The sequence below is a fragment of the Lepus europaeus genome, chromosome 2 (assembly GCF_033115175.1).
Source record: "Lepus europaeus isolate LE1 chromosome 2, mLepTim1.pri, whole genome shotgun sequence".
NCBI lineage: Eukaryota > Metazoa > Chordata > Mammalia > Lagomorpha > Leporidae > Lepus > Lepus europaeus.
Genome location: NC_084828.1, coordinates 52,948,616 through 52,964,869, shown reverse-complemented (window position 1 = coordinate 52,964,869; position 16,254 = coordinate 52,948,616). Strand labels below are relative to the sequence as shown.

At 43.7% G+C, this 16,254-nt stretch overlaps 1 protein-coding gene across 1 annotated transcript; it reads left to right on the top strand.

The window, feature by feature from the left end:
- Window positions 1–507: 507 nt before the first annotated feature.
- CPOX (coproporphyrinogen oxidase) lies at window positions 508–15,917 on the top strand. Its single transcript, XM_062206767.1, has 7 exons — window positions 508–1,448; window positions 3,977–4,123; window positions 4,383–4,493; window positions 5,635–5,776; window positions 8,987–9,205; window positions 13,937–14,041; window positions 14,652–15,917. Exons 1-7 carry the CDS (start codon window positions 647–649, stop codon window positions 14,737–14,739), a joined length of 1,614 nt encoding a protein of 537 aa, XP_062062751.1. The 5' UTR covers window positions 508–646; the 3' UTR covers window positions 14,740–15,917.
- Window positions 15,918–16,254: the final 337 nt, after the last annotated feature.

The following is a 16,254-nucleotide window of genomic DNA, read 5'->3' as shown; positions in this document are numbered from 1 at the left end:
TTTTGAAAGTTCCCTGGAACCCTAACTTGAACAATTGGTTTGACTCAGAGGCTCTGATGGTCCATCCCAGCCAGTAAGAAAAAATTATGGAAACCATAACCAGCAGAGGCTTAAATTATTATCTGCTGTCAGACATTAAAATCATCCTGCATGCTTAACGGGCTGCGGTAGGGTTACAGGAACTAAAACCCTGCGTATCAATTCTAGTGCCTGTTTCCTTGGGGGTCCGGCGGGAGACAGTGGGGAGGAGCGTGTGCCTGGCCTAGTTTACAGCCCTCTACCGTAGTAGGATACGCATTTCTTAAACGCCTTACTTCTTAATCGCTCACACGCAGGGGTTTTATGCTGGTTAAGAAAAGCCGTCACTTTGCTTCCTATTCCTAAAACGATCGAGTGGGCGCTGCAGAAGCAAGGGCAGAACTGTGGATGTGGACTTGGCTCCAGGACCTTTCTTTCCCGGGATTATTTTAGGACCCTGGCTCCCGTCAGAAACTAGCTTCTGGGTGAGGAGCTCCCTGGCCCCACACCCACGGCTCCTGCAGCTCTAGACGCGCTGGAGGGACTAGGACGGGCTGATGAGGCGAGCCAAGTGCCCTTCCATGGCATTAGAACCTACTTTGGCTTCTCCCGTGGCTGAGCGAAGCCGATGTTGTACGTGACAGGCGAGCCTGTCTTATCGCTCCCGGCCCCAGCTCTCGCGCGGCAAGACCTGCCCTTCTGGGCGTGGCGGATAAGAATTATCGGCCGGGCGCTTCGCTCCGCGGCTGCCCAGGGCGATAGGATCCGGACTACAACTCCCAGAGTGCCCCGCGCTCCGCTCGCCGCCCGTCCCAGCTGTCGCTTTTCGCCGCCAAAGGTTCCCTCTCCCGGTGAGGCTCGCGGGCTCGGGACTAGACTCTGCGACGCGAGCAGTGCCTGGGGTGACATGGCCTTGTCCTTGGGCAGGCTGAGCACAGGCCCCTGCTGGCGCGCGGCGTGGGGCGGCCGCGGGGAGCTGCGCGCCTTGTCGCGGCGCAGCACGGCCCGACCCATCTGCCGGCCCCCTGGCACGGCTGGCACGGAGCAGAGCCGGGGGTTGGGGCACGGCCCCACGGCGCGAGGCGGACCCTGGCCGGGGACCGGGCTGGCGGCGGCTTTGGGGGGGTTGGTAGGGCTGGCCGCCGCCGCCGCCTTCGGACACGTGCAGCGGGCAGAGATGGTGCCCAAGAGCTCAGGGGCGCGCAGCCCCTCTCCCGGGAAGCCCGAGGAGGAAGACGAGCTGGCCCGCCGCTGCAAGTGCTTCATGGCTTTGCCTGTGACCGACCTGCGTGAGCTGCGGAGGAGGCCGGGCGACATGAAGACCAAGATGGAGCTGCTGATCCTGGAGACCCAGGCCCAGGTGTGCCAGGCGCTGGCACAGGTAGACGGGGCCGCCAGTTTCTCTGTGGACCGGTGGGAGAGGAAGGAAGGTGAGGAGGTCGGCCCCCTGGCGGTGGAGGAATTGGGGAAAAGAGGTCCGGCTCTGGGGTTGCAAGCAGTGAACGTTCAGAATAGGGCTGGGGTTAGGTAGAGATTACCTACAAAGCGGCCCCTTGTTTAGACGCGACACCACTGAAAAGATGCACCCTGAGAGGGGCGTCAGCCCTCTGCATGAAGGTGTGGACCTAGATCTGCCGCCACTAAGACTGGGCGCTTCAGAACCGTTGGAATTTCATAATGACATTGTAATGCCCAGTTCAGTCGTCCCCAAAGACCACCAAGGAGCCAGTACCGCTGTAAAGCACACGAGTTTTATTATAGGTCCCGCCTGGTCTCTCAGTCAGCACCGACGCAGCGGGTCTGAATTGAGAGCCCCGATCATGGTACCATTTAGCAAATCATCTCATCCCTCGGGAAATTCAAGGACATCTCCTAGAATTGATTAGTGCATCCAGTGGGGGGAACGGACCTACTAAAGGTGGTTGGATGGCTTTGGGGTTGATGCCTTTTGAATTGATTGGCCGAAGCATAGGGTCCAAGCTGCTGGGGTGTATGTGCCGAACTGCAGGGTCTCGGGTAGCTATCAATCACCTTATCTGCCCTGAGAAGACACCAGGGACTCTAGGTATTTCTCTGTTATCTGTTAATCAGCTGTTGCTAGGAGAGTTTATTGCAAGGTGAGCTCATTTATTTACTTCTGGCTTAGGGTTCAGGGCCTGGTCAGGCCCAAGTTACAAGATGGAGGCCTAATTTAAAATAGTTACACCTTAATCCAGGCTCAGGTCTCACAACATTTTCTCAAAGATATCTTGATGGATTTTCCCTTCTTCCTCCCTTGGAGACCAGATGAGGAACTGGGTTCCCCCAGAGGAGGGTTATGTCAGAATGTCCCTAACTCTTTCCTGTTGCAAAAGAAATTGTTGGTTGGTTTGGCAGTGGCTCTGCCGATTCTACTCATCGGATTTCCTGCTGGGAATGTATTTCCTTGCAATGCCAAACTTATATATTTCTTTATATTCCTCACTGTGTTGTTGCCTGTATGATGAAACCTTCAATCTTGGTCATAAACTTGAAGAATTCCCGGCTTTTCCTACAACACAACTTCTCACCAGCAGGTTTTGAGCTGTGATCCTTTCATATCAGTACTAAATGATGTTGCATTTGGTTTTCCTAGTGTTCTCCATATTGTAATGCTTTCAAGCGAACACTACCGAACCAGAACACAATCTCAAATACTAGTCTTAGCTGATTTATGTGAGTTACCTGTTTTGTGCTTCTGTTGCCTCATCTGTGAAATCAGCTGAAAAACAACATAACTAAGGGTAGCATGAGGATTAAATGAGATGAATATATGTAAAAGTGCTTAGAAAATGATCTGAAACATAAATAGCACTTGGACAGATTGTGTCAGTTGCTCACATGCCAGCTGTGTGATCTTGTGTGAGGGATTTTACCTCTCTGGACCTCTGTTTTCACTTCTGGAATATACAAGGCTTGTACTAGATCATGTCATGTCCCATCCAGCTCCAAAAATTCTTGGAGGGATTGGTGTTGTGTTGCAGCAGGCTAAGCCACCAGTTGCAACCCAGTGCCAGTTCCAGACCAGGCTGCTCCGCTTCCCATCCAGCTTCCTGTTCTTGCAACTGGGAAGGCAGCTGGTGTTGGGCCCTTGCCACCCACGTTGGACTCCTGGAGCTCCTGGCTTTGCTCTGGCCAGTCCTGGATGTTGTAGCAATTTGAGGAGTGAAGGAACACATGAAAGATATCCCTCTGCCCTCCCCCTCTCCTTTCCCCCTCCCTTACAGCTTTCCCTACCCTTCTTTCTTCTCCTCCCCCTCCCCCTCTCTCCCTCTTCTTTTCCTTCCCACCCCTATCTCCCTCTCTCTAATGCTCTACCTTGCAAATAAATTAATAAATCTTTAAAACTTCTAAGAAATAAAAAAGCCAATAACGAAGCTTCTTGAAATAATGCCCTTATGATAACCCTAATGAAAGCTAATTATCCCCTAAATAATGTGTTTCACTTATTGGAAAGTTGGAAATCCCATAAAGGTTTGAATATATTATATAAGTGTTTTAATTGCCTAAAAAGAAAAACCTAAAAGGCAAACAGCAGAGAAAAACATTATTGAAACAGTAGAGCTCTTAAAACAGGAATGCTGTATATTCAAATTTAACATTAACTTTCTCCCATGTATCGTAACTGAGGGATGCCATTCTTTAACAGTTGTATTTGAAAGGACAATATTCCAGTGATTTGTCTTGGATGATGGCATAAGAATGCAGAGTAAGTATTTAATTCCGTGATGTGCGGTGGTACAGTATTGGCCCACTTTGCTGTTGTCATAAAGCTAGACTAATGGTCTAACTTTATTGTACATGAAAATTATAAACATACTGATAATATAGGAGATTTAGGAGACAGGGGAAGAACATAACTTCGAATCCCCCACGTTTCATGCAAGGGTTGTCTTCAGTTTTGCAGTCTTACATTCTTCCTCTTTGACTTTATTATCAGGAGGTGGTGGCATCAGCTGTGTACTTCAAGATGGACGTGTGTTTGAAAAGGCTGGGGTGAGCATTTCTGTTGTTCACGGAAATCTTTCTGAGGAAGCTGCGAAACAGATGAGGAGCAGAGGGAAAACTCTGAAGAAGACGAAAGATGGTAAATCAGCATACTCCGATAATCCCAGCCGCCTTAATAGTCCCTACAGACCTTTCACCCCAACAAGTTTCATATTTTAAAAAATTATTGCTTCTGCAAAAAGCCTTTTTGGTACATATACCAGATACGTATATTCATACTTTGCAAAAACTTTGAGACAAAAAGCAGCTTTTGTTGAAAATTGAAACAGATCACAGGAGAGTTAATTTGTAGCAAGGCAGATGATTGAATGTAACCCACTACGTATTTTACTTTTCAGGTAAACTGCCATTTTGTGCAATGGGTGTGAGCTCTGTTATCCACCCAAAGAATCCTCATGCTCCCACTATCCATTTCAATTATAGATACTTTGAAATAGAAGAAGCTGATGGTAAGTGAATCTGTAGATACCAGTACTGTGTAAAATGTGTATTTTAGAACAGATAAAAAGGCAGGCATCACATCTAAATGTGAGAAAAGGTGAATACAGTCTTATCTTGGTTTATTGGGAGGCAGAGGAAGGCTCTTTGGCAGGTACAATAGATTATACACTGGATATGAAAAGTGAGATTCACTGGTTCTGACTTCGCTGTATTTCCTTCAACACAGAAGCTGTGATTTAATGAACTGGAACTTCTAGTACACACAGCATTCTTGGCAAATATAAATTCATTACATGTGAAGGGAAACCTGATAAAGCAAGTTGAAACTGAGAGCTTGGCTTTCAGAAAGTATTTGCCATGTGCATACCTTTGGTAGTCCATAGTGTCTACGCAGTGAGTTTAATGATGCCTCCTGTGCCTTAATTTCAGCTTAGGTCTCCTGTCAGCTGGTGTCTGTTGCCATTTGTCAGAACACCTGTGCCTAGTGGTGCCTCCTAGTGGTGCCTCTGCAGGTGCTAGCATTTAAAGTCACTGCCTTAACTTTTCATTTTGAAGCCATTCCACTTGGTAACACCTTTTAATGTTTAAAAGTTGGTAACTGGTGTTGACAACCCGTAGCCCTAAGTAATTACATGAAACAGTCTTCTCACATGGTGAAGTTGCCTCCCTCGGCAGTGATTCCTAATACAGGGAGCATGAGAGCCTCCTGGGGAGTTTTTGTAGAGCACAGAAGCCTGGGCCGCTAATGTGCTTTGCTTTTTTTTTTTTCCCTTTCAGTTGTGACCTAGCAGAGTTATTTTAAGTCCTTCATGATTTTAATGCATACCAGAGCTGAGATGCACTGCCTGGTGCACCTGTATGGTGTTTACCATTCACCACTCTACATATCACTTTGCAGGCTAGTTCTACTCACTTCTTAATTTCCCATTTTCCTTTCTTTCTGCTATTACCTCTTCTTTCCTAACTCTTCATGGTCTTTGGAGTGAAACTGAGCTAAAGGTTTCTTTTTTCTTTATTTTTTTAAAGGTTTTTTGATTGTCACCATTTTATCCTTAGTAAATTAGGCTAGTGAATTAAGTTTGCTAATATCATCAGTAGTACTGCTGAGTGTCAAAGTCCACATCGGAATCTCACGTCTTAATTTGGTAGGTAACAAGCAGTGGTGGTTTGGTGGTGGATGTGACCTCACTCCAACGTACTTGAACCAAGAGGACGCTGTCCATTTTCACAGAACTTTAAAGGAGGCTTGTGATCAGCACGGTCCAGATCTCTACCCCAAATTTAAAAAATGGTAGGTAAAGGTAATAAACATTTCATGACCCCCAAAATATAATCCATTTCCTTTTGTGGGTCCCAAGACAACTATTATGTCATGAAATACCTTCTTCAGCTTATTTTGTTCACCAGAAGAAGTGGAATACCAGTTTTAAGTGATTTTAATTTTTTTTTAACCTAAGAATGTTAGGATGTCTGTAACACACTGAGTAACAGCATCTTTTTTGTGTGTTTTTAAAAGATTTTTATTTATTTATTTGAAAGAGTTACAGAGAGGCAGAGAGAGAGGTCTTCCATCTCCTGGTGCACTCCCCAAAAGGCCACAACTACCGGAGTTCGGGCAATCTGAAGCCAGGAGCCAGGAGATTCTTCCAGGTCTCTATTGGGTGCAGGGGCCCAAGGACTTGGGCCATCTTCTACTGCTTTCCCAGGTCATAGCAGAGAGCTGGATTGGAAGTGGAGCAGCCAGGACTTGAATTGGCACCCATATGGAATGCCGGCACTGCAGGCAGTGGCTTTACCTGTTACGCCACAGCGCCGGCCCCAGATAATGTAGAACATCAGCCATAAAGTGATCTAGGCCTGAAAATCAGAGGTGCTTTAATCCTAGAGCAGGATGTTGGATTCCTACTCCACATGAGAGTTACTATGCTGACATTGATTTGGGAGTATGTGAGAGCATCAGAAGGGTTGGGGACTGATAAGGGAGAGATGCCAGTGTGACAGATTTTGGACAAGAGTGCCATTGGAGATTTTGTTAATGCTAATAACAAAGTAAGGAAAGACAAGCATACACTCAGCACGTGAGAAGGTACAGGATATTTGTTAGAAGTCACATGGAGCGGGCATAAATTGTTTAGGCTTCAAGTACTTGATTCTGCTTAAAAAAAATGAACTTTTTTTTTTTTTCAAGATTTATTCATTTGAAAGGTAGAGTGAGAGAGAGAGAGAGAGAGATCCTCTATCTGCTGGATCACTCCTCAAATGCTCCCATTGCCCTGGCTGGGCCAGGCTGGAGCCAGGAACCAGGAACTCCATCTGGGTCTCCTACATCGCGGGTAGGGGCCGAAGTACATGAGTGATTTTCTATTGCTTTCCCAGCTGCATTAGCAGGGAACTGGACTGAACCAGCACTCTGATATGACATGCTGGTGTTGCAAGCAATGGCTTAATCTGTTGTGCCCCAGAGCTAGCTCCCAAATTGGGATTCTTGAAAGAGATATAACTAAGAGGTTTTTCTCATTTTTCTTTACTTTTAGAGCTAATCATTGTGAAATGTTACCATCATTTATGCAAGAGCATGGACTTCAGCATCAAAATCCTCAGGAGAGGGGCCCATGTTGTGGCACAGTAACGTAAGCTGCTGCCTGCCACATCAGCATCTGGTATGAGCTCCAGCTCATACTTCTTCTGATCCAACTCTCTACTAAAGCAGTGGAAGCTGTTCTGAGTAATTGAGTCCCTGTTACCTATGTGGGAGGCCTGGATGGAGTTCCAGATCCTGGCTCTGGTTTGGCTCAGCAAAAGTCATTGTTACAAGAGTTTTTTAGAACAGTTATGAGTAAATCTCTTAACTTTGTAATCTTGTGAAGAGAGATTTTGAAATAATGTGATTGGCTTAAGAGCTGGTTTCATAACCTTGTTAGTGGTACACATTTTAACCATGTTAGTATGCATATAAAAGAAACTCAACAAGTTACAGATAAGGTAAAATATACCAGGACATCAGCTCCAGGGGTTTGCATCTCCTGTCTTACAGCCCTAATAGCTTAAACTCAAAACATATCCTTTTTTTTTTTTTTTTTTTTTGATAGAGTGGACAGTGAGAGAGAGAGACAGAGAGAAAGGTCTTCCTTTTGTCGTTGATTCACCCTCCAATGGCCGTCGCAGCCAGCGCATTGCAGCCGGCACATCGCGCTGATCTGAAGGCAGGAGCCAGGTGCTTCTCCCGGTCTCCCATGGGGTGCAGGGCCCAAGCACTTGGGCCATCCTCCACTGCACTCCCTGGCCACAGCAGAGAGCTGGCCTGGAAGAGGGGCAACCAGGACAGAATCCGGCGCCCCGACCGGGACTAGAACCCAGTGTGCTGGCGCCGCTAGGCGGAGGATTAGCCTGTTGAGCCACGGTGCTGGCCAGCATATCATTTTTTTTTTAAGATTTATTTATTTATTCAAGAGGCAGAGTTACAGGTTACAGACAGAGAGAGAGGGAGATGTTTTCCAACCGCTGGCTCACTCCCTAAATAGCCACAGCTACTGGAGTTGGGCCAATCTGAAGCCAGAAGCCAGGAGCTCCTTCTGGGTCTCCCATGCAGGTGTAGGGGCCCATACACTTAAGTTGTCCTCCACTACTGCTTTCCCAGGCCATTAGCAGAGAGCTGGATCAGAAGTGAAGCAGCCAGGACTCAAACCAGTGCCCATATGGGATGCCAGTGCCACAGGTCGGGGCTTAACCTGCTATGCCACAGCACCAGCTCATATCAGGGCTATGTTTAAAGTGACCTTTTAGATAGCATTTTTTGTTTGTTTAAACAGATATTTCCTCATAGAGACCCTTATTGTATGCAGATTATCAAAAGAACTATTTCCCAGGTGTGAACTGTTCTATAAGCTTAGCATTTAGGAAGTGGTTTCCTTAGGAAACCTGATTGGTAGACACAGAAAGGAAAAGACTGTAGAACAGATTGATAGTTTCACGTATGGGCTCACAAGGGTAAACTCTACTATGCCTGAACAGTTTCTTCCACCGCCCTTCCCCCAGTCATGCATGCTATAGAGCCAGCAGATTTTATTGCCAAAAGCAGCCTTAGAGGTTGTTTACAGTACCTTTCTTTGGGGAATACAGAACTGACCAGAGAGTCAGGATTTTGCCTGGGTGGTGTCATTGTTAGTAGATCTGTGCCCTCCTCTTACAGAAGAAGCTATACTTCTCAAGGCAGTAGCCGCACTGTTTCAGGAAGGCAGTGTTGATACCAGACTCTTTCTCTTTACACTCAGCCTGTTAGGATTCAGTATCCGTTAGGTAAGTTGCCTGGTTGCTCGTCTGATACAAGTATCAGCGTTTTCTCCAGTGACTATCTAAAGTTTCATTTTCCTAGATGGGCAGAAAGGACACTAAACTGGTTGTTAGTGAAGGATAGTGCTCTGAACTGAAAGAGTCACACTGATTTTCCTGTTCTCCTCCCCACCCTCTTCTCTTCCCCCTTTGGCCCGACTGCATTTTCTAGGTGTGACGATTACTTTTTTATAGCCCATCGTGGAGAGCGGAGGGGCATTGGTGGGATCTTTTTCGATGACCTTGACTCTCCATCCAAGGAGGAGGTGTTTCGCTTTGTGCAGAGCTGTGCCCAGGCAGTCGTACCTTCTTATATTCCCCTTGTGAAAAAGCACTGTGATGACTCATTCACGCCCCAAGAGAAGCTGTGGCAGCAACTCAGAAGAGGACGGTGAGTGCAAAAGTAGTCCGCAGTGTGTTGTCTTGCACAGATTCTCTGTAGTAATTGTGTTGATGCTTTTCATAACCAGATGCACACAAGATGAATTAAAAACAGCATTTAAATTGGTATTCTAAAGCTAGTAAATTTCATCTAGTTCATATATTAGAGACTCGTAGTAGGTCTGCAGTAAATCCTTGCTGAATTTAATTCAGCTGATTTCTTTTAGGCTTCTAACAATACCCTCTTACCTTATGCTAAAATGGGGCATCATTTAATGTTTTTGCTGCTTTCTAAATTGTGAGTCACACCTTTTTTCCCATTCATCATAAAGATTTCATGGAAGTTACTTTAATGGAAATAACAATTTCAGAAATTACTTACATTTAATGACAAATTTTTTTTTTAAAGATTTATTTATTTATTTGAAAGAGTTATACAGAGAGAGGAGAGGCAGAGAGAGAGAGAGGTCTTCCATCCGCTGGTTCACTCCCCAGTTGGCTACAACGGCTAGAGCTGCGCCAATCCAAAGCCAGGAGCTTCTTGGTCTCCCACGTGGATGCAGGGGCCCAAGGACTTGGGCCATGTTCTACTGCTTTCCCAGGCCATAGCAGAGAGCTGGATCAGAAGAGGAGCAGCCAGGACTAGACTGGCACTTCAGGCCAGGGCGTTAACCCACTGCGCCACAGCGCCGGCCCCGTTTAATGACAAATCTTACAATTTTTGGAGCCCTTACTGTGTATAACCACCAAGGTAGACTTTTTACATCTGATTTTCTCAGCAAAGCTGTGAGATAGGTATAATTGTCATTTTACAGGTGAGATAACTTACTCTCAGAAAATGCCTTCGATGAAACAGCTGGTCCCAGATATGGATGCAAGTTACCATGACTTCAAAACTTAGTCTGTCCAGTACATAAAGGAAGTGAAGTAGTCGAAGCAGGATACTTAGCTTGGCCACACTGTTTTGTGCATTGAACTTAATGATCTCAGTTGGGTGACCAGTCTGAGGTCATCTGCAGCCACTGTGTACTTGTGAATCAGCTCCAAGTTACCAATCCTGCCAGCCCACATCAGTATATCATTGCCGTCTTAATTTCATACAGGCCACTGGTCCATGATTATAAAGTGGTTTTTCTCATTTATGTTAATTCTGAGTCATGAAGCTTTGGGAACTAAGAGGTAAAAGTTTTGCCCTAAAGAGGTCAATTTAAATAATGCTCTGAATCTAAAGAGAAATGTCTCTATTTAGTTTTCTTATGGTTGCCTATATAATAGAGTCCCTATTTATCAACTTGGAAAAATTAAATTTGACTAAATTTTCACTTTAGAAATTTCTTGATGGCATCTGTTTTGTGACTTCTCTGTTTATTTGTTTGTTTCCATAATTTCTCAAATACACTTTTGCCAATCTTTCCTTTTTTCACTTGGCATTTGTAGTGGGCCCCCAATGGTCAGAACCCTGGCCTGGCTGCAAAGATGGGCATACTGTGGATCTACTAAAGAAAAGGCTCAGAGTTTGGTGGGGAAGACATACGTAGGAAGATGATGTAAAACTCTATGGAAAGTAAAGTGTTTGAGATTTGTGCAAGATTTCATGTGCAGAGCTGGCAGATTTTGTGAATACTAATTAGGTGAAGTCTTTATATCTTAGCTGTAGAAATTTCTCTTATTTTGTTTACGTTTTGTGATGGCAAGTCATTCTGAAAGTTCCATTGTATGTGTATCATTTTATATTTAGTGTCTTCAAAAATATATTTGAGAGGCAGAGAGAGCATGAGACTGTTCCCATCTACTGATTCACTCCCAGAATGCCCACAACAGCCAGAGGTGCACCAGTACTGAAGCAAGGAGCTGGGAACTCAATCTAAGTCTCCCAAGTGGGTGTCAGGAACCCAGTTAGTTGACCCATCGCCAGGGTCTACATTAGCAGGAAGCTGGAGTCAAGAACTGGAGCCAGATATTGAACCCAGGCACTCCAGTATGGGGTGTAGGCATTTTAAAGTGTCCTGATTGCAACACCAGATGCCCATCTCATCTGATATCTTTTGGTTTAGGCAGAATTTCGGGTGTTAGATTAATTTTTTGAGGTATATTTTGTGACTGTTCCAACAGGGCCTCATTCTGCAGTTTAAGATGGCATAAGCTCTGGAGTTTAAGATTACCTGAGGCCTTCCCTGGGATTATCAGCACTGTCTTCAGTTCCTTACTCTGCATTCATAACCTGTTATGTATATCCTTCTCGCATGATTCTCCCTGCTCCCACGTCTCCCTTTCAGTGGTCAGTCTGGTTTCCCTAGGACTTAGATTTCCTAGTTGTCATTCTCATCTGGTCTTTCTGCAGTTATTACTATTCTCCCCAGATTTTGGACTTCAGTCTTGTAGTTTTTTTTTTTTTTTTTTTCATAGAATAAAAACTAAAGACCTTTAACTTTCTGTTTTGTTTTACTTTAGGAAAGAGAAGTGGGGTAAAATTTAGGCATTAAATTGAAAGGATTGGTTCAAGTTCATAACTCTCAGGCATTTCAAAGAGGATATACATATGAAAAGGACCAGGATGGTCTGATCCAAGTAAAATCTGCCAGGAGTCAGAATGTAGAACAAAGGGCATCCTCCACTCAAAAAAGGAAGTGACCTCAGAGATCCTACAGAAAACTCATCTAGGGAGCCTCTTATGAGGGTCTGAATACGTTACTTAATGAACACAGTAGTACAAACGAAGTAATCGCAGTTATCTTGTAGCGGTCCTATTTTAGAAAGGTGAACAAAGGGAGTCAGGAGGTGAATTCATGGTCCTGGGAAAGACTTCAAAAGATTCCTTTCAATTATCTTTTCAAACAGACACAAGAAGGTACAAGAGTACTCTACAGAGTTTGTGGAAAATGAATCTTATGCAAAAACTTTCTGTGGATTTCACATTTTTTGGCACCAAAATAAACTTTTTTTTTTTTTTTTTTTTTGACAGGCAGAGTTAGATAGTGAGAGAGAGAGACAGAGAGAAAGGTCTTCCTTCCATTGGTTCACCTCCCAAATGGCCGCTACAGCCGGCGCGCTGCACCAATCCGAAACCAGGAGTCAGGTGCTTCCTCCTGGTCTTCCACGCTGGTGCAGGGCCCAAGCACTTGGGCCATCCTCCAGTGCCTTCCCAGGCCACAGCAGAGAGCTGGACTGGAAGAGGAGCAACCAGGACAGAATTCGGCATCCCAACAGGGACTAGAACCCGGAGTGCCAGCGCTGCAGTTGGAGGATTAGCCAAGTGAGCCACGGCATCGGCCAACATTTTTTTTTTTTTAAAGAAAGATATATTTATTTGAAAGAGTTACAGGGAGAGAGGGAGAGACAGAGCTCTTCCATCCCCTGATTCACTCCCCAAGTGTCCACAACAACCAGGTCTGAGTCAGGACAAAGCCAGGAGCTTCATCCAGGTCTCCCACATGGATGACAGAGGCCCAAGCGCTTGAGCCATCTTACACTGCTTTTCCCAGGCCGTTAGCAGGGAGCTGGTCTGGAAGTGGAGCAGCCAGGACTTGAATCGGCATCCATATGGGGTGCTGGTATCACGGGAGGCTACCCAGTATGCCACAGTGCTGGCCCCATAAACTTATCTTTTAATTTCACTTTTCCATAAACTTTTTGAACTTCTTTGTATTAAATACTCATAGGCATGAATGCCTGAAAATGAATCAGTTAAAAATATCTGGTGAGAATTAGGATCTGTGAGATCCCATTATTTAAATTTCTGTAGGTCCTTTGATAAGTTTCCACATGCAAAGGTGCTTTTAAAAATAGAGTAAATAGAGATTCTAGAAATTTGGCTATAGGTAGGCTTAGGACAGTAGAGTGAGAGAAGTGAGAATATCTGAGTGCAGTTTGGGTCAAGAAAGTAGTCAGGAGATGAGAAGTGATCTGGCTGGGGGGGCTTTTGATTGACTTTCAGATTTCTGAATCTACATTCTTTTGTTTAGTAGAAATTACCCTTTTGAACTTGATGAGAAGAGGTCCTTTTATATCCCAGGGTGTTAAAGGCAGGCCCAGATTTGTAGGCTCTGGATGGGGTCCAGATCTGACTCTGTGGCACTTGTGCGAGAACTAATACACTGAACCAAGTTTTGGTTGATGCTGATGATGTTTTTCTAAAAAAGGCAAAACAGCAGCACTGCAACTCGGAAACAGGAAACAGTACCTTTTGTTATCCGGGAAGACTGAATCATGAACACATGCTCATGCTGTTGACTACTTTGTAAAGGCGGTTACCTCGTTCTTAATAGATTGCCCTTAGAAGTATTTGGCCTTTCAGTTCCAAAAGTTTGACACTGTGTTGGCTGTAGTACTTGTGAGTGACAGGCAGTACATGAAATGTACTCCGAAGCATCCTGGACTGTGGAGAGGGCCAGAGCTGTGGAAGCCCGAGAAAGGAGGCTCTTTTCTTCATTGTTGCTGTGCCTGAAAGTTCTCAGCTTTGTGTCCCTTCTGTTTATTTATGGGAAAACATAACCTTCTTGTTTTAGAACTGCTCTGTGTTGGGACAGAATCTGTCACCTATTGTTTACTGGGTAGAATACCCTTTTATTTGTGCCTGCCCAGATGGAGAAAGCTCAGTGGGCGGCAGGCTGGTGTCCTCTGTGCCAGTTCCAGCTAATGGGAACTGGCAGGAGATCCCTGTTAAATATTCATTATGGGTTCATCTTTCTTAAGAAAGATTTCACCCTGCTCACCTTTAATGTTATTGATGTCTTCATGTCAGGTATGTTGAATTTAACCTGCTGTATGATCGGGGCACAAAGTTCGGCCTCTTCACTCCAGGGTCCAGGATTGAAAGCATCTTGATGTCACTACCTCTCACTGCACGGTAAGGACATAGCTCATTCTACTAATTCACCCATCCCAATTCCTGGACTCCCATGAAGTGTGAAAGTTAACACTGAAAATGCCCTATTAGTTGATTTTGACTCTGCTGATTTTATAAGAAAATCACAGTCAAATAATTAAGGCCAATCAGATGGAGTTTTAAAAGGGTGACCGGACTGAATGACACACTTTGCATGTGAGAACAGGTGTTGAAGAGGAGTGAGAAGGTAGCCTGAGTTGCTGGGTTGTGGTGTCTGGTTTTGCGAGAGACTCACCTGCCCTATCTGTTTTTCTTCTGGGAAGAGGCAGGCATCAACATTGAGCTAAAAAACTTGGCCATGGATCAACCAAAGTTCTACACTTTAAGAAACCCTGATTTATATTGCAAGTGTATTTTGACTCTGGGCTATTAATGTTAGCCAAAATATGCTCCAGTATTGTTAAGTAACTTTATTTATTTAGCTGCAAATAAAAGTCTAGTGGGTGCTAGGCACAATAGGCACAGTAGAGACAAAGAGATATAAGATTTTTTTTTTCTGTCTTGGAATTTTATTTTTCATTTATGAGTTATATATGTTTATTATTATTTTGCTTGTTTTGGACACTCATAGGTGGGAGTACATGCATTCACCCTCAGAGAATTCCAAAGAAGCTGAAATTCTGGAAGTTCTGCGCCACCCGAGGGACTGGGTGCATTGACGCAGGCAGAGCAGCTGTGCTGGGGCTTGGGAGCACAGGTGTGTGTCCCCTCGTTGCGCTGGCCTGCACTGTTGCCACTGTGTGGCAGTTGGTAGGTGCTAGAATGTGTTGGATGTTGTCAGTGATGGGTGGTCAGATGGCAGATTGGTAGAGCTGATTGATTAAAAACTCATTTTATATGACTAGTTTACAGAATTTGACATGGAGTTTCCAAGTATTGAGATAAGGGAACATAAATATTGGAAGTGCCAGGAAACTCTTCTTATTTTTGTTTTATGTATTTTTTTAAGTTTTAGTTTGTGTCACAAAAATCACTGATGTTGGCTACATTTTATTTTCATTAATTTCGTGAAGCTGAACCTTCTTAGTAATTTTAGCACATACATTGAAGGTTAAAGTTTTACTTTGTTATGACAGAAATCTCTTTGATGTAATCTTTATGTATTTTTCTCCAGAGACTGTGTATTATAAAATGAATATTCATTTTTATAATGATAGTTATTTAGGAACACTTGGAATTTTCCTGATCTCTGCATATGCTATGTTTCAGTGACTTGTAGTTTTAACTTTAAAGTGACAATTATGTTATTCAAACAGGGGATGTCTAAGTTGTATTTTTGACTTTTCTGGAACTGTAATTTGTTAATATTTGGATTCTCTGCTCTTCTGAGTGTAAAGCTTATATCCCTATATTTTGATACTTAAAGTTTGCTATTCCAGACATTTCTACATGGAACTTTAGACCAAGAACAATCCTAGGATGTTGTAAATTTAGGAAACCTTCCTCATTTGGAAAATGAAATGAGTAGTATTTTCTTTCTTTAATTAAAGCAGATGTAACTTAAATGAGAAGCATGTAGTCATTTTATACAAATATTTCTTTATAAAACTAATTGAGATCATCATTTTCAAATGAGAGAGTCTACAATTCTATGTTCTTAAGAGAAAAATCACAACAGGATTCTTAATGTACAATTTATTTGTTTATAACATGAGCATATTATTTTATTTGATTCATAATGTATTGAAGATTATAGGAAATAGATTCTCAAATATGTTAAACACTGTCCTGGAATATATTGAATATATGTGATTGTGTGTGACTCTTTTAGGGCTGAAAAAATGTATAAATTCTTCAACTGTTTTACAATAAATCTAATTAATTTTATTATGAAATAAAATAAGAAATTTTTGTATGCTTCATTTTGTCAGAATAATTGATAGAGTAAACCACAAGTGTTTTTTAGTATAAAAGGCATTGTTCCTTATTACTAGGTATTTTATTCAAGAGAAATGTAAATATATCCTGTGATCATAACAGCTTTTTTATTTGAAACTATTTATTTGCAAGGCAGAATGTCAGAGCAAGGGAGAGACAGGAGAGAGATGTTTCATATGCTGATTTAGTCCCCAAATTGCTACACAGCTGGGACTGGACCAGGTGGAAGCTAGTAGCCAGGTACTCCATCTGGGTCTCTCATGTTCGTGGCAAGGACCCAAGTACTTGAGCCATTG